Source organism: Vanacampus margaritifer, chromosome 1 (assembly GCF_051991255.1).
Source record: "Vanacampus margaritifer isolate UIUO_Vmar chromosome 1, RoL_Vmar_1.0, whole genome shotgun sequence".
Classification (NCBI taxonomy): domain Eukaryota; kingdom Metazoa; phylum Chordata; class Actinopteri; order Syngnathiformes; family Syngnathidae; genus Vanacampus; species Vanacampus margaritifer.
Window position 1 is genome coordinate 66,273,587 of NC_135432.1, and position 27,776 is coordinate 66,301,362.

The 27,776-nt window shown below is 43.4% G+C and overlaps 1 protein-coding gene across 4 annotated transcripts; it reads left to right on the plus strand.

The window, feature by feature from the left end:
• The first annotated feature begins 137 nt into the window (after positions 1-137).
• On the plus strand, positions 138-27,678 carry LOC144049924 (DNA (cytosine-5)-methyltransferase 3A-like). Of its 4 annotated transcripts, none has more exons than XM_077562666.1 (23): positions 139-310; positions 1,480-1,634; positions 3,868-3,972; positions 4,812-5,127; positions 7,058-7,104; positions 8,599-8,745; positions 14,565-14,903; positions 15,644-15,802; positions 15,893-16,000; positions 16,068-16,224; positions 16,363-16,515; positions 17,491-17,535; positions 17,608-17,687; positions 17,760-17,872; positions 18,413-18,596; positions 18,693-18,777; positions 18,868-19,013; positions 20,004-20,094; positions 20,183-20,331; positions 21,404-21,504; positions 21,918-21,987; positions 22,056-22,174; positions 23,819-27,678. In XM_077562666.1, exons 2-23 carry the CDS (start codon positions 1,575-1,577, stop codon positions 23,958-23,960), a joined length of 2,916 nt encoding a protein of 971 aa, XP_077418792.1. In that variant the 5' UTR covers positions 139-310; positions 1,480-1,574; the 3' UTR covers positions 23,961-27,678. The 4 variants fall into 4 exon arrangements, with proteins under 4 accessions (XP_077418806.1, XP_077418812.1, XP_077418792.1 ...); XM_077562672.1 differs by having other exon boundaries at positions 21,404-21,489; XM_077562680.1 differs by lacking the exon at positions 8,599-8,745 and having other exon boundaries at positions 138-310.
• The last annotated feature ends 98 nt before the right edge of the window (positions 27,679-27,776 follow it).

Sequence of the window (27,776 nt, forward strand, 5' to 3'; positions counted from 1 at the left end):
ACATTTAAAGTGAAAGCACGACCAAGGGCAGAATACAGTGGTTACAGACAGCATTGTGCGAGGTAAACTTGCGGGCGTTAGGACCCGGCGGCGTCCTATCGAGGCAGCGCGCCGGCCCCGCTGCAGTGAGCGAGAACCAGAGAGCGAGCCGAGTATCTGGAGGAGCTGTGACCGGCGAGGGGAGGCGGAGGACGGGGAGAGAAGAGAGAGAGGGGAAGGAAGGAAGGAAGGAAGGAGGCACCGGGAGGAACAGACGAGAGGGGAGGAAGAAAAAAACGGAGGCCCTCCCTGGACGTGGGGGGGACATCGGGTAACGTGTTCGATTCCCTTACGTCCGTTTACGGCCTGGAGAGGAGAGGGGAGGGCACGAGGGGGGGCTGGGGGGTGGGCGTCGTGGCGGGGTAGCGGAAAAGGATTACATTAGGCGGAAGGAAGGAGGAGGTGGTAGAGGTTGTGGAGGTGGTTGATATTTGCCTATTGGACAGCTTGACGTAAAGAAAATGATGGACCGCGAATGCAACCTCGCTAATCGCTGACGAGCAAGGCCTGGAAGAAGAGCCCCCCGATCCCCCCGGGTTTTATTGCAGTCAGACCCGCCCCACAATCCCCCCCCTTCCTTCATCCCTATTATATATATGTATATATATATTAGTCTCATTCTCAATGAATTATCTCCGATGACACCTTGTGGTACCTTCTCGTCAGCATCCAAACCGACGCGGAGCAAGTGAACGCATCACCTGTGCCCCCATTTTTTTCTTCTTCTTTTTTTTTTCTCTCAAAGCACTGACGTTCAAGTGCACAGGGAAATTCGAGTAACACATTTAAAGGCACAGCATGTGTGCTTGAATGCATGTGCTCGTCCATAAAAGACACCTCGACATCCTTCTTGTGTACACACAAAACTGCGGGGTTGAAAGTAACCCAATTTGGGTGAAATAGCAGCTACAGAGCCAATACTGGGTTATTAATACGTTGGGTGAAGATTTGGATAACAAGGGGTCAAAACTAGCCACACTGATGAGTTCAATTTATAGATTCATTGGTTACCAGGTTGTCAGTATAGTTGTGTTTAAAGGAACACAAATGTTATGATCAACAGCGAGTCACTCGCCTTGTATGTCAGGTTCAGATATTAATATACTGGATGCTCTTCCTGCCCATTTTTATCCCGGCTTTGAACCCTGACCCCACCCGTCCATATTCAGCAGTGTCAGCCGCTGATCCCTCCAGCCGACAACAACACTTCCATGTTATGAATGTTATTATGCTACATTTAAGTCAACTTGAGTAAATGTAAAAAGTAAACCAACTCCTGTATAAGGCCTGTAATTCCTGCATACAGCCGTGTATAAATCATGTATAGTTCACTGTAAAATTCCGCTGTTGCGGGTTCTTTAACGCCTATGTAAGATGCTCTAGTACGCCTGTATAGGGCACTAAAGGTCACTGTAGAACTTATTTATTTTTATTTTCCAGGAGAGGAGAGAAGAGGGGACGTCTCCATTTTTTCTCCCATTTTCATTTCCATTTTTTTTTTAGTTTACCATCTACCATCTCCTGCCCCGCCCGACATGCCGTCCAAAGCCGTCGTGGCTGCATTCACAGGCTCCGACTCGACAGGAAGCAGAATGGTGAGAAAGCAAACAACGCACGCAAGTGTTTTTTTTTTTCTCTTCCCCTAACCTGCTTTGTTCAGTTCAAAGGCCTGATCACACTGCACTTAGCAACGAACATGCAGCGCGCCGTCGACGAACCCGTTCATTGTGTATGTGCTGTGGGGGGCGGGGCATGACAGGAGGCCGTTTGCTGCCACGGTGACGCGCCTCCAATTGAAAAAAAAAGAATGGTGGAGTGATTTCCGAGTGCTAAGCTAACAGCATGACTAAACTCTCCAGGCTCTATTTTTGTTTTTCAGCGTAAGTCGAACTGTGCACATGCGGAGAGTTTTCGATCTTTTGCTTGACTAGCGCAGGAATGGAATGGAATGCAGCCGACTCCCAGCCAGTCGAAGCGGCTGAATTGATGCATCGCATCTTGGGATTCCTTTTTTTCTGCTGCTCGTCTCCTCCTCCTTAAATATGGATTATGTCGTCTTGAAACTGCTAGTAAGTCTTGAACGTAGCCCTCGAATGTAGCAGAGTCAGCTACTATGGTGCTAGCATGACATGTACATACATGATGGTGTATTGCTAAAAACGAAATGTTACAAAGTGGCAAAGGCTGATATTTAGCGAACTTGGTGAAAGGGTTCATCATGGTCCAAAGAATAAGCCGTATCACTTAAGCTTGGCTTTGTTGAACTTTGCTTAAATTAGCATTGGTTAAATTGATTGGTTACGATCAAGGAAGGCAAAGGCCGAATTTGACTGAACCTGTTGTGAGAGTCCATCACGGTCCGAAGTACAAGTTATGTCACTTTGAATTGGTTTTGTTGAACTTTTCTGAAATTACATTTTTTTTGCATTGAATTTGGTTGGATGCTTATTTATAACTCCCGTATTGGCCAGCCTGTAACTGGCGTTTATGCGTCGTTGTACGCGACGGCACCTTGTGACGAGGGCGTCGGCTGGCGTCGAAGAGGAAGAGGATGTGGAGGATGAAGATTGCTGTGGAGGCTTGTGTCCTCTTCCTCCCGTGTTCCCATTACACAGTACAGCCCTTGTTGCCTGGCAACAGTTTTAATCAGCGGCTACTCGGACAGAAATAGTGCACAGTCGGCATAGTCGTCGTGCCCCCGGGCCACGACGCAGCTTCCTGGTGTTTGTTAGCTTTTCTCCACCCACTTCTCCCCTCACTCCTCCTCCGAACGAGGTTGAAGCTGAGCGTCAAAATGGCGTGACGTTACCCGATATGCAAATGATGCCGCTGCACCGCTAGCATCACACGAGGAACCTTAAATGAGCCAAGACGCACATCCGGAAATGAGAAAATCCAGGGCGACTTCGCAATGTAGTAGTATTGCTTGTTTTTGTTCAAAAATAAATGGGGGAAAAAAACAATTACATTAAATTGCAATAGCAATATTGAGAGGGATAAAAAATCGCAAATGATTCAGTCGAGAAAAATCTCATAGCTCACCATAAAATAAATTGTCGTTAAAAAGTTGATATACCGGTTCATTATGTAACTACTGCCATCTAGTGGAAGTGCATTTAATTGTCATTATACTCTACGTCATTGGTATAGATTGGTAAACAAAAATGCATCATTTGTAGGAAATAATAAAAATTAATAATAAATAATGCAAAAGCAATTGTTTAATCAGGGATGTGATTTTTCCGCTAATTCGCGGAATTCCGCTTTTTTTATCTCCCCCCCCCCCCAAAAAAATAAAATTATTTATTTATTTATTTTTTATTTTTTTAGTAGTTGATTGTGTATGCACATGACTCCGACAGATAACATCTTCTGCTATAACAAAGACATTTGTGGTATGCTCTAATATGAGTTACTTTTCATTTGGTCATGATACGATTATTTGTTCATGAAATTTGAACTCTTCAACATTATTTATGTGTTAACTTAGTAATCACATGAGTTAGATATGATGATATTCTCAGTGATAGTTTTTAAAAGCAAAGGCAGTCCAATGTTTTTGAATGTGACTGATTTTGAGTTGACTAAAACTGCCATTTTATATGGGATAGTTCAATATACATTGAAAATTTATGCTGTTGTTTTGTCTATTTCTTTGTCATGTGAGTGCATTGAAAGTACTTAAAAACACGGAAAACCCATGAACTCTGTAAAAGTTTACACACCGCTGATCGACAGCCTCTTTCACACAACAACCTTACAAAATGGCCGAATTACATATGAAATCGTGCAAAAGCAAGTTACAAAGTTGCGTTGTTGTGGTGGCAGGGTGACAACACGACGTCGACGGCGGCGGACTTGGACCCCTTGACGGACGAGGCGAACATCGTGGCCGTCGCTGCCAAGCCGGCACGGAAACGCAAACATTTCGCAGTGCGTATCTCGACTTGATTTCACGAATTGCTCGGGACATTTTTCACATTATCGTTCAAACTAGTACGGGATTGCAGCATATACGGCAGCACTTAAATAGATTACGATTTAGAGTGTTGCGTGTGTCTGTAAATGTGCTATTGTGTAAGCTGCCTGTGACCTTTGACCTTTGCACGTGGCCAAGCAGAGCGTGTCACTCCAATTTTGTCGTGTTGCGACTTTCTCCGACTGGCCCGCCGCCGACAGCATCAGTTTTTCAGCTTCTCTCGCACGCAGTAACCAAAAATTGGACACTTATTATTATTATTATTAAAAGAATAAATGATCATTTAACCAATATTATTGATATTGTAAAAGTTTTTGCATTTTTTTTGAATAATAAAAATGTGTAAAAAGGGCAGTCAGTTTAAATTGATTTAATATTTTTAATAGCTGAACGTTTGTCTCAACCTGAACCTACAAAATATTGTAACATAATGTAAAATATTTTTATTATTATAAAAATAAATGATCATTTAACCAATATTATTGATATTGTAAAAGTTTTTGCATTTTTTTTGAATAATAAAAATGTGTAAAAGTGCAGTCAGTTTAAATTGATTTAATATTTTTAATAGCTGAATGTTTGTCACAACCTGAACCTACAAAATATTGTAACAAAATGTAAAATATTTGTATTATTATAAAAATAAATGATCATTTAACCAATATTATTGATATTGTAAAAGTTTTTGCATTTTCTGCATTCATAAAAATGTGTAAAAAGTGAAGGTGCTGTGAAGCCTTTACTAAATTCCAACACTGCGTACATGCGAGTGAACATCAACATCCTTCCCCAGATGGAAAGTGGCGGCGGCCCCTTGAAAGATGGCGTCCACAGCCCCCCCAGGACCCTCCACAACGGCGATACGGGCGGCCACCTGCGAGGCAGGACGTCCGACACCCGCGTCCCCAAGCCGGAGATGAGGGACGCGGACAGCGGAATTCTCAGAGAGCTTTCGTCCTCCTCCTCCTCCTCTTCCTCCTCTTCTTCTTCTTCTTCTTCCTCCTGCCGGCCAGACGACGGCGTCCAGAGTCCGAGCCCCGGCGAGAGGGACGAGCGGGCGGCGCCGCACAAGAAGCGAGGGAGGCGGAAACTGGAGCGACCCACCAAGTGTAAGTTGTTTGTGTGATTTCTACATTGGGAATGGACGTTCACGCTGGCGTTGTCCAAATACTTCCGTCAATAATATTCTTTTAATAGTGCAAAATGTTAATATTTTTATTCAAGTTTAATTTGTGATTTTTTTTCTTATTGTGTAATATTTACAATATTTTATAGCGTAAAATGATCATTTTTTATTTATATTTAATTTGATTTTTTTTTCACTTTAATAGTGAACAAATACTTTGTATTTTATGTGTATTTTGTATGTATTACTTTTAACAGCAAAACTTTTTTTTTAATATATTTTTGAAATATTTGATTTAATTGTAATTTTGACATTTTTAATCACAAAAAACATTATTTTTATTTAACTCATTCACTGCCATTGACGGTTAAAGATGTCCAAAAATCATTAGTTTAAAAACAATTCTACTTTTGTTAACTAGAGTATGATTTTTTTTATAGTACATTTAGAACAGATATAAAATGTGTGATTAATTGTGAGTTAACTATTGAAGTCATGCGATTAATTACGAGTAAAAAAAAATTAATCGCCCTGACGCCCCTAATTAATTAATTAAAATGTTTTATTGTAATTAATCGCATGACTTCACCAGTTAACTCACAATTAATCACAAATTTTATATCTGTTCTGTTTTCATACTCTTGTTAACAAAAGTGGAGAAAAAAATGTTAAACTAATAGTTCAAAAGAATTTTTGACGTTTATAGCCGTCAATGGCGGTGAATGAGTGAAGGTGGAGTTCAAAATTTTCAATAGTACAAAACTGTGCTATTTTTATAAATATATTTGTAATTTTCATTTCCTTTTTAATAGTAAAAAGAAACATTTTTCAATGAATGTTCATAACAGTGCAAATTTATAGTAGTAGTAATAATAGTAGTAATAATAATAATAATAATTGTAGTTTTTTTTTCTTCTCCCATCCCAATTAAAAAAAGAAGAAAAAAAAACAGTCCTTCCTTCCTACGATCTTCCGAACTGTCTGGTTGTGCATGCAAAGAAAGCAATAAGTCACGGCGGCTCCTTGGGGAGGGAAGCGATGACAGGCCGGGACGGAGATGAAGCCGATCCCCCGCACCCGATCCCCCCCCCCCCCCGAATGCCTCGCTCTCACTCACCCGTGACCTTGATGAGTGGCAAGGAGGAGGAGAAGAAGAAGAAGAACACAGCATAGAGCGCCACCTGGCGACTCCCGCTTGCTCTCAAGCTGCGGCCCTTCATGGTTCGAGGCTTTTCGAACTTGCAACTGCAACCCTTTCTTGAAACCATCTGACGTTCGAATGCAGCAAAAACCTGCTTCAGACCAGATGATGGCAAAAAAAGGTTTGGTTGAGCTTTTTGTAGAAACGGACGACGTGCGGTGGAAGTTGTTTTGTCAGCTGCCGTCTCTGGAGGCCGAGCGGGACCTCCATCGATCCTAGAGACGACGGGGTTTAAATAAAGCGCCCGGGTGAAAATAAAGCAAATGTAAATGTGCAAACGCGGGTTGTGTTTTGTCAGCCTCGCCGACATTCAGAGAGAGAAACGATGCAAGTGAATTTTCTTGGCTCGGCGGCTCCATTTTTCCGTCCATTTTGCGTTGCGGGACGACCCGTGGGTGATTTTGAGTCTTCGGGTAACCTAAGAGGACTTTTGGCAAGACGAGCGAGGGACGACTTGAACTGGTCGGCAGCCAATCGCGGGCCACGTAAAACCAAGCGACCGTTCACGCTCACCTTCACACGCTTACGCTTTTATAAAGTGGAGAGGTTGGTATCAGGTCCGAATTTGGCGCACTATAAAATCTGGCTTGAATCGATGACAACGCTTCTTGTGGGGTTGCAGGACGGTAAACGTCTCAAGATGCCGCAGAGAAAGGTGCAGCTGGCCAATGGCCATGGTGGAAATGAACCGTTATTTTTTTCCCTTCTGCAGATGTGGAGCACACGGAAGAAGACGACAGCGAAGCGGTCAAGAGCGAGGTAGGAGTGAATTTTGGCGCGCTACCACCCCGGGCTACTAGTCAGCTAACGTAGCTTAGCATAAAGACTGGACGAAGGTTTATAATTTTTCAAATGTGATTGAGGAGATGCCCAAGTTTCCATCTTAGCATATTTTAGTACAACTACAAAGACTAAAAGCAGGTTAATATGTGGGTATGTGACCGAAGAGCTGACATTTAGCGTAGCTTAGCATAAAGACGATTGAAACGCGTGCGATTGAAGATGAATCTGACCAATCTGCTCGTTCTATAAAAGTCCCAGGTTACCAGTTAGCCTAGCTTAGCCTAAAGACCAGAAGCAGGCGGATATTTTGGGATACAATTTAAGCGCTAATTGATCTCTTCGTTCTGTATAAATTCAGGGCTAACCAGACAATTAGCGGAGCTTAGCATGAAAGCAGGTAGCAGTTGTTGTTTCATACAAATCTGGGGCTGCGAGACAGTCAGCGTAGTTTAGCATAAAACGCGATTGAGGAGCCGAATGAGCCGCGTGTTTTGTACATATCTACGGCTACTAGACAGTTAGCATATCTTAGCTTGATGATTAGAAGCAGGTTGACATTTTGGGATGCACCTGAGAAACTGACTGATCTGCTTGTTCTGTAGGAATCCTGGACTAGCAAAAAGTTATCCTAAACTAGCATAAAACCCGGAAGAGGCTCGATGTTGGGATTGCGATTGAGGAGCCGACCAATCTGCTCGTTCTATAAAAGTCCCAGGTTACCAGTTAGCCTAGCTTAGCCTAAAGACCAGAAGCAGGCGGATATTTTGGGATACAATTTAAGCGCTAATTGATCTCTTCGTTCTGTATAGATTCAGGGCTAACCAGACAATTAGCGGAGCTTAGCATGAAAGCAGGTAGCAGTTGTTGTTTCATACAAATCTGGGGCTGCGAGACAGTCAGCGTAGTTTAGCATAAAACGCGATTGAGGAGCCGAATGATCCGCGTGTTCCGTACATATCTACGGCTACTAGACAGTTAGCATATCTTAGCTTGATGATTAGAAGCAGGTTGACATTTTGGGATGCACCTGAGAAGTGATCTGCTTGTTCTGTAGGAATCCTGGACTAGCAGAAAGTCATCCTAAACTAGCATAAAGCCCGGAAGAGGCTCGATGTTGGGATTGCGATTGAGGAGCCGACCAATCTGCTCGTTCCGTAAAAATACGGGGCAACCAAACAGTTAGCGTAGCTTACATAAAGTCTAGAAGCAGCCCGTTGCTAACGTAACTACAAACGCAACGCTAGCCACTGTGAGGGATGTCTTAAAACGGAACATGACGGGAAGTGGAACGCGAGATCTTTACGAAAGAAATGGTACCTGGTGTATCAAATGTGAAACGTCAAATACACTTGGGAGTTTTTCACCGCCAATCCGGATGCTTCTTTTTGCGAGAGAATTGAAATAAAACGAGTACCGGTAGCTAATGTTCCTCTTTTTTTTTTTTTTTTGATGTGGACACCCAAAAAACAGGGCGATCGAGGGAGGCTGCGCGGGGGAGTTGGCGGGGAAATCAGCCTACGTCAGAGGCCCGTGCCCAGAATTACCTTCCAGGCCGGAGACCCGTATTACATTAGCAAGCGGACCCGAGAGGAGTGGCTGGCCAAGTGGAAGATGGAGGTGAGTAACCACAGCCACCGCCATTTTGAGCGAGACAAAACTGAAAGGGGGAGCAGTTCCATAGAGCAGCAGCAAAGGTTTCAAGATGTCGGGAGTTTCGCCGCCAAGTGTGTTTGATGCGTCATTGGATATCACAAGAAGGTACCATTTTTTTCAGCGGATTTCCGGGGCGACGGCGGCTCACATGGTTCCCACATGTTCTGCCTTTGTGCTGCCAATTGTGTTTGCGAAGGGGGAGGGGGGAAAAAAAAGAAATCACGTAGCTGCGTTGATGTCATGCGCTGGAATGCGTCTCCAGTGCTCTTCCCGTTTTTGGATCGGCGACGTTGCGGCTTTGAAGGGAACGCTCGCTTCAGGAAAATATCAAAATCATTGCCTTGCTGATGCTGACGTCATTTGCAAATGTTGACAACGTGCTTCTCACCGGAAATTAGTAGCCGATATGCAAGTTTGTCTATCTGTATGTGCCTTCTGATTGGACGGTGACCGGTCCAGGGATAGTCTGCTGGGATAGCCAACAGCTCGCCGTGACCCTAGTGAGGATTTTCAGTTCAGAAAATGGATGGTACGAGTGGTTGGAAGTCAGACAAAATGAAGTTTTACACGGATCTGATATTTTGCATTTGTGCAAAATCGGTGATTGGCTGTCATATCATTTGCCGATCGATCAATCAATTTTTTTTTCATATATCTCTCAACATTTTTTTTTTTCTGGCAGGGCATGTTTTTTCCTTCCATTTTCCGTGTATTGGATGTTTATTAAGGTTTTGGGGAGAATTTTTTCAATTATATTTTGTCAGTGCATTTCAATGGGTGTCAATTGTATGCAAATTTTGGGCCGGGTTGACTCTACAGTAAATAAACAAGTTCTTTCAATAGATATATTGTTCTTTTGAGAGGTGATCGGTTATTTTCTGTTTAACTCGTTAATCGGCTCCAAAATCCTGATCGGTTAAAGTCTACTTTGAACCAAATTGGCCGACTTCCTGTTCAATTTTGTGCGCGTCTTGATGGACATTTCCACCCAATTTGGTGTTAATAAGTGAAAGCGGTGTTCATTCCAGGTTAAATGTCGCTCCCAGTTGTAAAGTGGCTCAGCTAGTGCGACTTCATATTTCCATTTCTTCCGCCTTTTGCAACCCCTCCCCCAATACCCCCCCCCCCCCCCTCGGCTCTGCTCAGTGAGCGGCCATAAAAATGTCTGGGGGGAGGAAATATTGCCAAATTAGCGGGACTGACGAGGCTCCCACAAGTGAACGGCCATGAAATACGAGGCAAGCGGTTCCACTTGTGTTGAGTTTTCCACAACAAGCGGCTCGACGAGGACGACTGATGTTTAAGCCGAGTGCACGCCTAAAGATAACCACGGGTAATTTATTGGCAGTCGTTGCGTTTTTGAGTTACGCCGGCAAAGAAATTTTGCATAAAGTTGGAATGAATCACTTGCCGCACAACAAATTTGATCTGAAACGTTTAACTTTAAAGGTAAGCAAAAATCAAAATCAAACATAAAGCGCATTTGGAAAGTATTCCCAGCGCTTTACTCTGTTGTTAGTCTTACTCTAAAATGAATGAATTGTTTAGCTTTTTTTTTGAGGAGGCGTTTCAAGCAGAAATTGAAGTTACGAGCGCTAAACAGTGGCATCATACTTGACGGTAAGCAGCAGATAGCAAACCATTCTTCGAAAAAGATGCCAAATAAAGAGAACATGTTTTTTCCCCCCTGTACGAGAATAAAGTGTAATTGCACATCCACTACAGTAGGGGGCAGTGGCGCCCTCATTATCAGTGTGTGCAAGGAGTTTTAGCTCCTCTACTCACAAAAATGTTATAGACAAATGATATTATTTGTAGTCGCAGCGGAGAGTTGAGGGTGAGCACAAAATATTTTCTTCTGACTGGGAGGTGGGGGCGGGTGTGTGTGTGGGGGGGGGGGGGCATTGCCTTAAATTGACAGTTGCAGATGCTGCAAAGTTGCAAACTTGCAAATGTGTGGGTTAACTGTACTGTTCTATATAAGTAAAATGTTTAACTTCCCTTGACAAGAGCTTTCTTTTTTTAAATTATATACATTTGCCAAAATGTCTTTATTTATTTATTTAGGCGTGATTATGGGTTACAGTATAGTTTGTAGATTTTTGAGGATTTTTTTTTTTTAATTCCATTTTTAGTGTAAAGTCATAACATGAGGAAATAGTGAAGCGCGGTGAACTTTCCGGATGCACGAAATGATTTAATTTTACTTTGTGCATTTCTAAAGGTCACAAATGAAAAGAGAACACAAGGGTTAAAAATATGTTTTGCAAGTTTCTAGGACCCAGGATGCTTCTGCGTGGCCCACATGGCGGCTCAGGGGGCTTTACCACACCACAGCCTTTGCACGTTGTGTGTCTTTTTTTTTCTTCTTTTTTTTTTTTAAAGTGCGCCTGCTGTTACAGTGGCTCTCCCTCCCCCAATCTCAGCCATGGAAATGACTCCGCGCGGTGCAGATTTTGCAGCGTTTTGCGGCAAATTGTCCGGCAGGCGCCGCACTCGCAAGACAACCTCCTCCTGGCCGCTCGCCAGATGCTCGGCGAGTTCTCTCCAGCCAACCAGAAATGCGTTTAGGCGACCACCTGACCCCGAATTCCCAGACAAAGAAATGTGCATGCCTGTGTGAGTGAGTGGAAGTGAGGGAGGGGGTTGAAAAAGGAAAAAAAGAAAAAAGAAAGTTCCACACTGGCTGGACTATGAGGCTCGTGGTTGGGTACGTGCACTTGCATTATTTGCTAGCATGCATGGATGCTGATCCATTTGAGTCGAATATGCTGACTGCGGTCATTTTGCAAAGGGGACTTGTTGTTGTTGTTGTTGTTCCTCTTGTGTTGTGTTTGCCATCTGCCCGGGAAAGGGAGAATGCTAGCGAGCGTGCGAGCAGGATTCAGCAGAGTTGCTCGGGTGGTGAGGAGGGGGGGAGTTTTTTTTCACTCCTCCAGTGTGGGTTGATACGTGCTGAAACTATTTCCTGTTTGACTGCGGCACTATGTAATGTAGTAGTAGTAGTAGTAGTAGTGTGGGTCACGTGTCATAGATTCGTAATGTAGGGAACATGAAGTTGATAAACGATCGTTTTCAGGCATGGCAATTATCTAGCAACATTTTGGTGTGAATATGATGTAAATATAGTGTAATAAGCAGCACTTTGGGAAACAGTTACTCAAAAATGAAGCTTCAATAAGAAGAAGAAGCCTCTGGAAACGCCGCTTAGCTTAATGCTGTCGAATAATGCAAAATGCTACTGGCATGCTAAAGGTTAGCTTTGATTCTGAGAGATCAATCAAAAGCTGTCCACAACTTAAAGCCCCATCGCACACGAGGCCGAAACTTGAGTGTTGGTTTTCATGAGTGATCGGGCACGTCAACGTCGAAAACACACCAACCAATCAAAAACGTACATGGGCTTTCACACCTACAAAAAAAATGTTTCTGGGTTGTAAGCGTGAGCGAGACGCTCTCCTTATTCTTGTCCGTTTGCTCTTCTTTGTGGCAATCTGCTTCTTTTTTGACAATCGCATGTTTTTGTGGTTCAATAAAAATCCCAAAACATGGCCGCAGTTTTCACACAAATTAAAAGTTGGCCTTTAAATTTTTTTTTTGGGGGGGGGGGGGGTTATAGTGCTTTTTAGGTTTATTCAGAATTTTCACCCCAACATTGAATAGTTGTAACTTTTTGTCAAATCTTGAGCGTAACTTTTGCCATTTCCACCCGATTAGCCACTATGCTAAGCTAGGTGTGGCTAACTGTATTTAGCCGTCCATAAGCCCAAACTGCTCCCGCTGCGTCTGTCCTGCCTGTTGCGCTGCAGAGCCCGCAAAGGTCAAACTTCCTTTTGTGCGGCTGTCGCATTGCGTGAGGAAGTAAAAAGGCGTCACTAGCCGCGCTAGCTGTTTCGTCTTCCTGTCGCTGTGGCTTTTTAGAGTTCTCAGAGAAGACGCGCGGTCGCGTTTTTGTCATTTGGGAGGGATTTTCCCCGCCTCTGAGGCCCCATTGGGGGGTATCCGACTGAACCCGAGTCAGATTATCATCTGGTTCGAGCCCTCTTTTCCAGAGGCAAAACACAAAGGTTCATCCAAAATTAGGGTTTCCAATTGGTGGTTTAACCCCTGGGCGTTATTTGACCATTTTTTTTGGCTTTTTGTTGGTTCTGACCAAGCCATTTCAAAATAAAATAACGCCCAGGGTTAAGCAAGGGTTAGGGTATTGATGAAGGTTTTAAAACAAGATGAAGGGTTTTAAATGGTCTGTGCTGTGTAGTTATTGTAATGCAGTCTTAAGAATCCGCGGTCGGCGTATACGAAGCGTCAGTGAGTGTGTAAATCATCAAGACTGCCTTCTTTGTGTCTTTCTCTGCTTCTTAACCCCCGTTTGTCTTTGAGAAGAGCCCAAGCCAACGTACACTGTGAGGCCCCTGGAAAGGAGAGAATGGGGTGGGGGTGCGGGCGGGGGGGTGCATTTACAAGTGGGACAAAGTCCAGAGACAAATCTGGGCCCCTTATAGACCAGGTTTAGGCAAACTGTCCGTTTAATAAATGAATGGTTAAATGTACAAGAAATAGTATTTGGTTGGATATAGTCTGTCTTCTTGGTGTCGGTGGTCCAGTTTTTGCTGTGGTCCATGTGGAAGCTGGAGCAGCACACGGGACTTGTGCTGCCAAGAGGCCCAGCGAGCGAGCGCCATGTGGCCCCCCCGAGGCTTTGAAGCAGCCGAGCGGGGCTACAGTGCGGATATTTATAAACCGGCAACAGCCTCTTGATTGAACAGCATATGTTTCGACTCCACGCCCACCCTTAAAGGGGCTATTGTTTAGCGGACAGACGTGCGCGGGAGGAGGGGCTTATTTATTTATTTTGTCCTGACGCCTTTTTGACGTATGCTTTCTCACGAGTTATGCAGTAGGATCTCTGAAAAAAAGTTAGGTTGCAAAAAGAGGGCTTTAAGTCGGTGTAAGATGTGACATCGCCTGAGTTAAGGTTTAAAATAAGGGTTGGGTTTTAAATGAGGGCTTCGAGCTAAGGTTAGCGTTACAAATGAAGGTAAGGCTTTCCATGTCGGGTTTCAAGTCACAGTGAGCGTTTCAAATTAAGGTTTCAAGCCTCGGGTTAACATTTCAAATTTGGGTTTCAAGTCATGGTTTCAATAAGAGTTTAAGTTTGTGTTAAGGTTTAAATTAAGAGTAAGGATTTCAATGAGGGTTTGACTTTTGAATACATTTGTCAGAGCCTGGGTTAAGGTTTCAAATACAGGTTTCTATCTATGAGCTAGACTTTCAAAATGAAGTTTTCCAGCCTGGTTTAAGGGTTCAACCAAGAGTAAGGCTTTCAAAGTAGGGTTTGAAGCCTGGGATAGGCTTTAAAATGAGAGTTTGGAGTTAAGGTTCAAGTTTAACTCTTTGACTGCCAGACGTTTTCAGAAAAGGGATGCCGTGGGGGTGCCAGCCGATTTTAAGCATTTTGACTGATCTTTCAAGGTCCACAGAAAATTATGTGTTTAGACTATGGAAACACACATACTACCAAATGAAAGATTGGACTCTCATCTTTCATCAGAAAAAAAAGTTTGTTTCTACCTTATTCCGTTTTTCAGTAATCAACAATAGAAAATGGTTAGTTTCACCTCTGTTTTGAAAAAAAAACGTCTTTTAACGTCTTTGGCACTCCTCCATAGGATTTTACTTAACGTTATTTAATGTTTTTGGCAGTCAAAGAGTTAAGGTTCGCCTTTTCAAGTTTTGCTTCCATGTAGCTGCAGTCCTCACCTGTCCTCGTCGCTTTGTTCCAGGCAGAGAAAAAGGCCGAACTGATGTCCGCCATGAACACAATAACGGATCCGGATCCAGGCGAGGAAACCGATAGACCGGAAGACCAGATTTCGCCGAGTCAGCGTCTGCCAGCTTCCAAAGCGAATCCGCAGCTGCAACATCAGCCTCCGCAGCAACGCCGGCCTCCGTCGCCTCAACGTCCGCCGCAGCGTCCGCCGCCGTCGCAGGCGTCTTTGCCGCAACAGCAGCAGCAGACCGACCCCGCCTCACCTACCGTGGCCACCACCCCGGAGCCCGTCGCCATTGCAGGTGTGGACAAGACCTCCCCCAAGGCCGCGGACACTGAACCCGAGTATGAGGTAGGAAGACCGCAACCGAGTCCAGCAGTTTTTAAGTGCTTATTTACGTCCTAGAAAGACCAGACAGATCATTTTCTGGGGTGCAAAACATTCAAACCTAAGAGTGAAAATTCAAGACAAAAACCCGTCCGCAGGTTGACCAGACATCTGGTTATCCGGGGTACATAAACCAGGATTCAAACTTTTGGTTTTCTGGCATACAAAAGGAAGGAATCTGGACTGGCTGATACAAAAGCCCTGTCTTAGGGTGACCACCAGAGGTCCTGTTGAATGGGGTCCAAAAACGAGGATTCTGAGTATACTTTCCAGAAACAGCAGATATGAAAACCCCGTCAGAAGGGGGGACCAGGCACTCGGTTTTCTGGAGTACAAAAAAAAAACAGGATTTGTAGTGAATTATTTCTAGAAACAGTGAATTAAAAAAAAAATTCAAAGCAGGACCAGGTTTTCCAAGATACAAGATCCTGAATTTGAAACAAAAACCTTGTCTTTCAGGGACCAGAGAATCCTGTTCAAAAGGCTTCCAAATTCTTGTGATTCTAAGTGAATAATTCTTTGTAGAAAAGGCAGGTATGGTTTTCTTAGGTACAAAAAAAAAAAGAGTAACACTTCCAAACAAATCCTTGTCATAGAGTAACCGTCCGTCCGGTTTTCTGGAGTATAAAAACCCAAATTCACAGCAATTGGAGACTCGAGATGAGATTCGGGAGCGACTTAACGCTGTCATGCGGCGTTTGCAGGACGATCGCGGTTTTGGCATCGGCGACCTGGTCTGGGGGAAGCTGCGGGGCTTCTCGTGGTGGCCGGGACGAATCGTGTCCTGGTGGATGACGGGACGGAGCATGGCCGCCGAGGGGACCAGATGGGTCATGTGGTTCGGAGACGGCAAATTCTCAGTGGTGACTATTTCGTCGATGTCCAAATTTGAGATTGTTTTGATCGATTTTGGAATTATTGGTGGGAAATTTTTACTCTGTTTTCTTTTTCAGGTTTGTGTCGAGAAACTCTTGCCCTTAAGTTCCTTCAACAACGCCTTTCACCAACCAACCTATAATAAGCAGCCGATGTACAAAAAAGCAATTTACGAGGTTCTACAGGTAAGCCCGGGCTACGGTTTCAAATATGGGTTCAGGGTTCACACTCGTCTTTCAAATCTGATCGCAGGTGGCCGGCAGCCGGGCGGGAAAAGCCTTCGCGCTCCGTCCAGACAGCGACCACAACGAAAGCTCCAAATCCGTGGAACTCCTCAACAAGGAGATGATCCAGTGGGCTGCGGCCGGGTTCCAGCCCACTGGACCCAAAGGCTTGGAGCCGCCAGAGGGTAAGAACAAGACGAAGACGACAAAGTCGGGCTTTTGTAGCGTTCCAGACGGGGTTACGGTTTCAAATCGGAGTTCCAAGCAGACTTCTGACTCTATGAAGGACTGAAGAACGGTTTGCTCTCTGTTGAAACCCGCAGAGGAGCGCAACCCGTACAAGGAGGTCTACCCGGAGATGTGGGTGGAGCCGGAAGCCGCCTCCTACACGCCGCCGCCGCCGCCCGCCAAGAAGCCTCGAAAGAGCACCCAAGAGAAACCCAGGGTCAAGGACATCATCGACGAAGGGACGCGAGGTAAGATTTGTCTCATGCAAACAAATAAAACATCTCTTAAGGCCTCGATACACCAATTCGACCCGACGCCGACCCTACGTAAATACACACCGCACCGACCCCGACTATTACGTACCTTCAGCGCATGCGCGAGATGTAATTCCCCTCCATACCATCGGCGGCAGTAGTCATTATTCCTAAAGGCAACCGGAAACCTCTTTACGGGGGTGGGATAAAAAAAACGTCAACAATTTATACCGGTTACTTTTCCTCTCACGATGTCCTCCCACCTCAATGGAACCCTTGTTTTTTTTTTTTTTTTGCACGGTATCGTATAATGCTGCCATCGTCAACCCTCGCTCTTGCGATTGTCGCCGATATCGGTACACTGCCGCTCTCTCGTGAACCAAAGAGACAAAGTCATATTCTCCATCTTCTGTCCAGACAGACGTTGTAGGTTCAAATGCGGGGAGGGTCCAGCAGGGTGAGGATGAGCGGGAAAAATAATGGTCCGGGCTTTCCATCAGTAGTGGTTTTCCGCGTTCCTCTTCTTGCCCCGTGCGCTAATTCGCTAGCTAACGATACGACTTTACGACAATAATTTATACACCGAACAGACGGCGCATGCCGTCGAACCCAACGCTTTCCCACTCCGGACGTCTGATTGGTGTACCTTTATACTGCGTCCTAATAGACGAACACCTGTGGTGTACCGCAGGGATCCCTTCTAGACCCTCTTTTGCTCCTGACTCGCATAAACTTTTATTAGTCTTTTGAAAATCAATTCACCTTTTTGAGGACTTCAACATTGAGGAAAATTCCTCCATTTTTGCAAATTTGAGTGGTTCAATTTTAGGGTTTAAAGCATAAAGACCATTTTTCACCAAACAACACGCAATTAGGCGGACATTTCTTTCATCACAAGATCACTAAAAAAGCCTTAAAGACGCACACATGCAATCGAACCAAATCCAACTCGTCGTGTTGCCATTTCAGAGCGACTCATCTACGAAGTGAGACAAAAGTGCCGCAGCATCGAAGGTACGTCCCGCAAATGCTCGCACCCAAGAGTTGTTCGACTTTTCTGACATTGCCGATCAACCCTCCGCGCAGACATCTGCATCTCCTGCGGAAGTCTGAACGTCAGCCTGGCGCACCCGCTGTTTGCAGGAGGAATGTGCCAGGGCTGCAAGGTAAGGCCCGGGTTCGACGGACTCGGCGCCAACTCCTGGTCGGCCTCCGTGTTGATGATGTTGTCTTTTCAGAACTGCTTTTTAGAGTGCGCCTACCAGTACGACGATGACGGCTACCAGTCGTACTGCACCATCTGCTGCGGCGGGCGCGAGGTGCTCATGTGCGGGAACAACAATTGCTGCCGGTAATTTGCGGATCGCTACGATGTCCTTCGTAATCGTTGCTCGCTCTGGAATTTTGGGAATTGCCAAACTCTCAATATGCTGGGGTGCACCGGGAGGGCCCGATTGATATGTTGTTGTTGTTTTTTTAGGCCAATGCAGATTCCAGCGTTCGGCAAAATCGAATTCAGAAAACCAATTAATCAGCCGATTAATTAAAGAAATATATAATGACTAAAATATTGTCTTTTTTGATGCCTTAAGCTTACAACAACATAGACAGGCAGAATAGCAGACGGTTTGACAGTACTTTGTGCTTTATTATTTTTTTGACGTTACAACCGAGTAGGGCTGGGCAATAAATCGAAATTCATTCGATTAATCATCATTTTGAAAATCGAACCGTTGAAAATGTGCTAAATCGTGAAATCGAATTTTTCTGTCTTATAAAAAGCTGTTGTTCTTATGTTATGTTACATCCAGATGTTATTGTGAGTTGTAATTTTCCACAAGTGGCAGAATGCTGAATTGGGCGGTTTACAAAATGGCGTGCATGTGCCCAGGTGCTTCTGCGTGGAGTGCGTGGACCTCCTGGTGGGCCCGGGCGCCTCCCACGCCGCCATCAAGGAGGACCCGTGGAACTGCTTCATGTGCAACCCCAAGGGGGCGCACGGCCTCCTGGAGCGACGGCCCGACTGGACGTGCCGCCTGCAGCGTTTCTTCGCCAACAACCACGACCAGGATTTCGTAAGTCGCGCGTCAAAATGGCGCCATTCCACCTCCATCCATTTGGCGGCGATATCGCATCGTAACGGCGTGTTCTTCTTCCGCATGGCGCCACAGCAACCGGCAAAGCTTTACCCGCCCGTCGGGGCGGAGAAGAGGAAGCCGATCCGAGTCCTGTCGCTGTTCGACGGCATAGCAACGGGTACGAGGTTTTTCCGTTAAAAAGCCGTTGTTTTTCCCACGCAGCAGTTTTTTTTGTGCCTAACGACTGACGGGCCTTCCCGCCGCGCAGGGCTGCTGGTGCTGCGCGAGCTGGGCATCCAGGTGGAGCGCTACGTGGCCTCGGAGGTGTGCGAGGACTCCATCACGGTGGGGCTGGTCCGGCATCAGGGCCGCATCATGTACGTGGGCGACGTCAGGGGCGTGACGCGCAAACACGTGAGTTCCGCCGTCAGAGAGCGACGATGGCAATCAGTGAATGGATTTGACCTTCACGGGTGAGAAATGCAACGGGTTTTTTTTATGCTACGGCGCACGGAAGGCTTTGATGCAGCCTCTGAACGGCAGAGAACGGGCGAAGCAATGGTAGTAATTACAACAAAAAACCAGCAGGTGGCAGCAGAGTGTAAGAGATCAACCAGGGCTACGTTGCACAAAAGCAGATTTCCCCACTGTTTGAAACAGATTTTTAAATAATGACGAAACTTCGCTATATTCTAATAATAATGGCGGAAACCGATAGAAATATACTTTTTGTCGTGATGAAAGAAGAGACTCTCATTTTTCTTTTTTGTAGCAATAGAACACAATATTCTGTGGACCAAAATCCAGTTAAATAGCCCGGGAACGAAGGGGGTTGCTTCAGTGAAAATGTCTGGCAAGTGAATGAGTTAACGGCCATTTCATCGACTTCTGTGTATTTCGCTTTAAGTCAGGGTTGTCCAAACTATGGTCCGGGGGCCCATTTGCGGCCCTCCACGCACTTTTAAGCGGCCCGCAGCAAGAATGTCATCTGCTACTAAGACATTTCTTTTATGTACTGTCGAGCTTTTCTAAATATGCAAATAAACAGTTTTACGATGAAACAAGTGAAATCGTTTCTCTTCATAACAACGGTGGCGAATTTGCGTCGATTGTTCCAAATATTGAAACGGATCACGTGAATGATGAAAATGGTCATACAACAGATTTTTCCTGCTTTGGTTCCGAATCTAGAGATGAGATTGGGCTGCTGTTCAGTGCAGGGGCTGATATTTTCTGGTGGCTTAAAGGGGCTCGACCACCCCAAAATCTTGTCAAATCATAAACGATTTGCCTCGTTGGAAGCTTTTGGAAAAAACAAAAGCCCGACCTTTGCATCCTTTGGTTTGTCCGTATGTGGCCCTTGGAGGAAAAGTCATGTGGTGTCCATGTGTCTTATCTCCGCAGATCCAAGAGTGGGGTCCCTTTGATCTGGTCATCGGCGGAAGTCCGTGCAACGACCTCTCCATCGTCAACCCCGCCAGGAAAGGCCTCTTCGGTGGGTGCGAAACCAAGTTGACACGTCGGCTTTTTTGGCTCCATACTGGAAAGCGTCCGTGACGTGGGCGTGGTCCGTGCCGCAAAAGAGGGCACGGGTCGCCTGTTCTTCGAGTTCTACAGGTTGCTGCACGAGGCCCGGCCCAAGAAAGGGGAAGAGCGGCCTTTCTTTTGGCTCTTCGAGAACGTGGTGGCGATGGGCGTCAGCGACAAGAGGGACATTTCCCGCTTTCTGGAGGTACGACCTCGGAAAACAGATTATTGCACCCGTGTTGTGCCCTGGGAAATCATTAGGGGGGTTCAACAAAATACAAGCATTCATATCCAATTGATTTTCTTTTTCAGGGGTGATAACGATTCATAAAACCATATGTGTTTTTTCCCCACAAATTAACAAGAAAATAGAATTTTAAAGGCCTTTTTTTTGGTTTTTGGTTTTTACTGTAATATTTTCGTACATTTATGAAAAACCCGATTTATTGCATTTGATGACAATTCAGAATTTATATTTACAGTGATTGAATTAGAATTATGAAAAACATTTTCAACTAATTATAACGTGTTATTTTCATTAATAAATATTATATATTATATTATATATTATTAAATTAATATTAAATTAATATTAAATTAAATATTATATATATATATTATGTTATATATATATAATATACTGTATATATATATATATATATATATATATATATATAAGATATGTATATATATATATATATATATATATATATATATATATAGAATATATATAATATATATATTAAATATAAACTAAATTAATATTAAATATTATAATATATATATATATATAATATAATATATATATAATAATATAATAATATATATAAAATATAATTCAACCAGTTACTTTTTAGAGTTTTTTTTTCACGTCCTTGTTATTTAAAAATAATTGATGTTCTTGAATGAATCAATTTGGGATTGAACAGAAATCAATCGAATCCCCCCAATTTTTTTTTTAATCGATTTGAATCAATAGCCAGCCTTAGAAATAATCAGCAGTACCAAACAAATAGACTGATGCCCCCTAGTGGCAGTAGATATTAGCAGCACCCGCAGTCTCTGCCAAGCTAACGCGCTAAAAAATATTGGCCAAAATCTTAACATTTCGCTGACATTTACTAATTTGATGATGCAACCACTTCCTGTATTTACTTGTTTTCAAATTGGAAATCATGCATCTCGAGTGGCCGTAAAAAAGTCCACATCGGCCAACTTGCATCTACGTTTGTCCTTTCAAATGATATTGACGGCAATTTTTTCGGTGTGCTCGACAGTGCAACCCGGTGATGATCGACGCCAAGGAGGTGTCGGCCGCCCACCGCGCCCGCTACTTCTGGGGTAACCTTCCTGGCATGAACAGGTCGGTGGGTGAATGGTGAGGGAAAGCATCCACGTGGACTCCAACACCGAGCCGGGATTGCTTAGCTTAGCTTAGAAAACGATTTATAAAAAAAAAAATATATATATAGGGTAAAAAAAAAAAGAAAAAAAAAAGGAGAGCAATGATGATGACATGTCAAATCGGTAAAATGACCGATTTGACAATACTGAGCTCTCCAGAAAAAAAAAAAGAAAGAAAACAATTTCTGCTTGTTATGACAAATGTTTTGCCGAGATCGCACAGAATACCGTACAGCCCTGCGAGCGGCGTACCCGGCCGAAAGCCAACCGGAAAATGAGGCTTTCGCGTAGATTTGGATAACGATAAATTGAGGAAGGTTTGATTTTGTGTACGTTTTGTAGAATGTGTTGACCCGCTTCCGTTGATTTGCCCCGACTCCTCCTCAGGCCTCTGTCGGCCATGCGCAATGACAAGCTGGACCTGCAGGACTGCTTGGAGCACGGCAGGACCGCCAAGGTGCGCCCGGCGCCGGCGTGGGCGCGCGCGCAAGCGGCCGGCTGAAACTTTCTTGTGGTGTGTGTCAGTTCGACAAGGTGAGGACCATCACCACCAGGTCCAACTCCATCAAGCAGGGCAAGGACCAGCACTTCCCCGTCTTCATGAACGAGAAGGAGGACATACTTTGGTGCACCGAGATGGAGAGGTACGACGCCGTCGCGGGTTTATGGCTTATCGTGTCGATCGGGTTCGACGTTATAAAACCCTGCTTATGCGAACAACTAACGACAACTTCTTTTAATAGCACTTTTATGACTTTGAAATTTAACATTCAAATTATATATATTTTTTACAAAGCTAACGGACGATAATAGTTGAATTTTAAAACTATGGTAAACCTCAGGAAACGATTTATTTACATTTTCGGTTAAGGTCACAGGTCACAGGAGATGCTGCTGACCGTGGGAACTCTCGGGAAGATTTGTTTTTGATTGAAAGTAAAACAAATATGCAGGAACATTTTAGTTCTTTTGGAAAAAATGTATTTACTGGAGAACACTATATTTACTTGTATGAGTTTTTATTGAACTTTTTAAGACATAATTCTGACTCCCTGAACGCTTTGTTAGGATCTTAAAACAAAGATGAAACAAAGAAACCTGAAAAGTTGTTCAATAAACATACGGTTTAAGACATTTCAACAAAGTTAAGTGTTGGAATTTGTATTTAAAAATATTTCATATTTTACTGGGGGAAAAAAAAATCGGTTCCAAATATCTGTTATCAATATCCTTGACTTCTAATAATCGGTATTGAATCGGCCCGGGGGCGAAAACAGATCGCTAGTTCACACTCCGTATCCAAATGACCAATAAAACCATTTTTATTGCATTTAATCACTTTTTTTTGCAAAATTCTGATCAAATATTGTCAGAATCTTCAATGGAAAAAAAAAAATCCAAGTTTGGTAATAAATCTGTCTAGTTTCGGGTCATTTGTGCTCTGTCAGCACTGCACCGAAATGACTCTTGATTTTTTATTGATTATGTTTTTTATGACTCGATATGCTTAAACATTATGAAAAACCAAACGCACGATTCAAATCAAATAAAAACACAACTCCTGCTGCTAAATCTGTTGAAATGACTCGTGCGTATCCCCACAGCCAATAAAAACACTTTTTTTATTGCATTTTTATGACTGAGGCGTTTTACTGTGTAAATCCATTTAAAGGTAATAAAACAGTAGACGTTTTAAATGGGGGAGAAAAAAAAACCACACACTTCTGCTACTGAATTTGTGTAATTAGCCGTGACTGTCCAAACTCCGAATGTAAACGACCAATAAAAACGTGCTAAATTGCACGTTGTTTACATCATTCTAGTTAAGCATTATCAGAAATGTCAATGAAAAAAAAAAGCCATAATAAATCTGGGTAATTGCTGTAAAGCGGGGTTCGAGACCCGATTCCGCGCCGAGCCGTTGCCGTAAATGCTTGGAAAGGTTTCTAAAATGACTAAAAGACCGTACGGTGAAATTGATTTTAAAAACTTGACTCAAAGGTTATCGGGGGCGGAAAAAGCAAATCTTCTAACCTTTAAAAGCATTTCAACTCTGGGCTGACTTCACTTCTGTTGGCAGCAGCAGCACAACAGCTAAGTGCTGCTTCACCATGTTTGCTTTGAACTCTGCCCTCTGATCTCAAAATCCTATCGGATGAACATTTCCCGAACGCATTCAGGACCCGAAGCGGTTCATCCTTTTTCAGACGCAGAATTTTCAAATGGGATTTTCTCCGCGTGAAATCCTCCGTTCTGCAAACTCAGCGTCTTTTCTGCGTCCACCCCAGGATCTTCGGCTTCCCGGTCCACTACACGGACGTGTCCAACATGAGCCGACTGGCCCGGCAGCGCCTGCTGGGACGATCGTGGAGCGTTCCCGTCATCCGCCACCTCTTTGCGCCACTCAAAGATTACTTCGCCTGCGTCTGAGCGCCCCCTTTTGACCGCCATTTTTTTTTTGGGGGGGCGGCCAAAGTTTCACGCTCGGAAACCGCTTCGGTGTAGATTTGTTATCCTTATTTAATAGTTTTTTTTTTAGCAGCGTTTTTATCACCTCGATTTGTTTTGGTGCGAGCGATACTTGAGACTATGCTTTTGGAGACGAGCGAAACGTGGAGCGAGCGAGCGAGCGAGCGTACGTTACGTTTCTTTGCCGTGCTTCCGGCGTAAACGGAGCTCTAAGAATCCAAAAAAAAAAAAAAAAACACACCAAGTTCACAAATACCTCGTTGTTTACAGCTTCTGAAGGTAATAAAAAAAAAAAAAAAGGTACTACTACTGTAATATGGCTACAATGCCACGGTGCTTCCCAATGGCGGGAAATTTCGTCAACTGGGAAAAACGAGTGAAGGGGGGGAAAAAAAAAAACGAGCTTTTTTGCAGCTTTTTTTTTTTTTTTTTACAAGTTCTTACTGGTGCTCACTTCTTCACAACTCGCCTTCCTGAAGTGCACAAACTAAGCTTTTAGTGACGACGTTTCCCGCCGTTGGAAAAAAAAAAAAATGTCGCGTTCCATATCGACCGACGACATTTACTGTATATTTAAGGTGAGGTGCAAAAAAAAACAACAACTTGACAACATGGTGCGGCTTCACAAAAAGTCCTTCTACCTTTTTATAGCAATTTTTTGTGTGCTGTTCTATCAACATTATAAAAGCACTTTTATACTTTTTTTTCCTTTTTGTATTTGAATTTTAAATCTAGGTTGATGTGATTTGTTTTTACCATGATGTGAACTACCCTGGCGCAATACTTTTTTGTATACAGTAGGGCTGTGCCAATAGTGGGGGGGGGGGCGATTATTTTTTTTTTGTGTGTCTTTAAATATGTGAACGCTTTTCCTGTAGGACGACACATTGTAAGGTCAAGACCGCCTCCTGCTTTTGCTTGTTGTAAAGCGGCGATAAATTTACGTGGCGTGAAATACCGCCCAGGTTTCCTTAAGATTGTTTCGTGCATTTATATAAGACAGCCTTTTGTAAACAAACACACCCACTTCGCACCACTAACCCCGGCACAAAGTAAAAAAATAAAATAAAAAAAAATAAAAATCAAGATGACTGCCAGTAGACGTCATGTTCACCTGTTGGTTAAAATCTGAATTGTGAAGAGGAAATGTTCATATTCAATATTTTCCAGGAGGAAGAACAAAAGTAAAAGTGTAACTATTATTACGGACGCACCCCCTAGTCGCACCCCTGTTGAGGAATCCCTTGTAGAAAATGTTTTAAAATGGTTCCAAATCAAGCAAATAAATGATCTGGATTGTACGCCGCGAGTTAAAAGTGGAGTTGGTGCACCCCCACATCGTAAACCAAAACAAAAGAATCGCAATGCGGGGGTGGGGGAGGGTGTCAATGTAAATGTGTAAAAAAATGTCCCCCCCCCCCCCCAAAAAAAAATCACGACGTGTACAACAAAATTAAATTCAAGTTGTAACAGTTGGCGCACCCCCCTCGCGTACACCAAAACAAAAATTCAAAACATAGCCTGTTTTGTGTATAGCTATGAGAATTTACATTTACTTGTTAAAAAAAAAAAAATCGGTTAAAATATTTCTATATATCAGACGCACCCCCGCAGGGCGCACCTCTTATTTTGGGATCCATGGTGGAATTTTATTATTAATATTTTTTGGTAATAATTGCATTTAGCTTTAACGTCAACAAAATGCGTCATCTAAATGATCTGATCGTTGGCGCACCCCCAATCCATAATCCACGTCAAATGAATTGATGTCAGTAAATATTCCATATTTTGATTTTGTATTGTTATATAGAATGTATATAGCAGACCACAATAATGCTTTTTAATCTCATGCATGTTCCGGGGGTGGGGGGGGGGGGGTGCGCACAATCACAATTCGGGAGCGTTTGGGAATCCCTGCTATAAGATTTCAACGCATCCTCAATTTGAATTCATGCTTAAGAATTACGGAAGCTAGTTTGAGAGTTGGCGCACCGCCCGTTATGGCACCACCTTCGTCCCCCCCGCTTCAAAATAAATAAATAATCAAAGTCTTTTTTAGCACATTGCTACGTGGATTTGACATTTATTTGGCGACTCTGTAAATTTGTAATCAGTACACCAGACTTTGAATCTTACGCACCCCCCCGGGGATGATTAACAAAATTAGCCGACTCAATTCTGAACTTGGAGAGATTAGCTCTGTTTTTTGTCTGAACCGTTACGCACCCTGGAATGGTCGCCGACCGATCGCAGGGCACATATCGACAAACCAACCAAACTATGGCTCATTTCCGGTCTTGACTTTTTGTGGTAAGAAGCCGAAACGGGGACGCAAGCGCGGGGACGACTCGCAAACGCCGCACACAGAAGGCCCGAGCCGAGCTCGGAACTCGGAACCGTAGAACTACGAGGCAGACGCGTTTACCACTTTACCACCGTGCGTGGAGGCAGAATTAAGTCAATTCTCCTGATTGTAACGTGGAGGATTTTGGCGTTGGCTTGTCAAAATGCAAAACTGACAAGTATTAAAAAAGAAAAGAAAAGTTTTGAATATCTGTTTAAAATCTTTGAACTCAATCTCTTAATGTAACTAAGTTCTTAAGTGACCTTATCGCCCGCCATCCGTTTCCTCCCTTGCCGCAAAACTTCCGTCGTCTTGTGTTTGTACATTTTTGTACACAAACGTCGCCGTTTTGGTTTTTGTCCACATGCTTTTTAATGAAAATGTACAAATGTAATTCTTGGCTAATATATAATCAAATGAGTGTTATTTTTGTTTGTTTTTTTTAAAAATAATGTGACGATTTTTTTTTATTGGGATCTAGATGTAGTTTAGTCGAGTGTTTCCCAACCTTTTATTGAGCCGCGGCACATATTCTATATTCGGAAATCCTCATTTCAACACGGAAATGTGGCAAAAAGTACTGACATTTGAATCATAAATAATATCAGTCAAAATTTGTGCCATCTAGTGGAGGAGCGTGTCGTTGTTCTGCTCGTCACTATACGTCGCTGGCATTGATAGATGAGCAAAGATTTGTCGTGAATAAATAATCATTTACAGAACAATTATGTGAAATTTAGCGACTTCACTGCACGGTGCTGTTTTTCAAACTTTTTAACGGAGGAAGTGCTGGGAGTTATTCTACTCATTTGACGGCAACCAGAACTCTGTTTTTTCCCCCCTTGTCGTAACAGACAAACTATTATTTGATATAACTATATTAACTAAAGGCATTTTAGCTTTGTACTTGACGGGAAGAAAAAAAATACAAAAATGTTTTTTACGTTGTTTTAGACTTTAGAGGATTGCTGTAGTCGGTGCTTTTCTGTGGGACAGTTTTAAGGAAGAAAAAAAAAAAACGTGTAGCGTGATGTATCGATGCGCTTGTTTTTTCCCAACATTCCGCACGGTGAAGTTCTCCATGTCTGTTTTTGAACTCTTTTTATTCACATCACTGGTCAAGGTGAGTCACTGGACACGCCATTGCGACTTCATGTGCTTTTTTTTTTTTTTTCTCCCTCTTTGGAGTTCAGTTCTGACAGCAAATGTAGCACTCATCCCTTCACACACACACAAGTTATGTTTAGTGTCCAGAGAGAAGATAAAGACTCCGTATGTAATTGTGCTGGAGAACACTTGAATAAATATATTTGTTTTTGGTGAGAAAAAAACAAATGCATCGTTTGTGTCTCATTGTACACACGTCGTGCCAGACTTTAAATAGGCAAGCATTGTTCCATTTTACTACACTTTCAGCTTGTTTGTGGCTATTT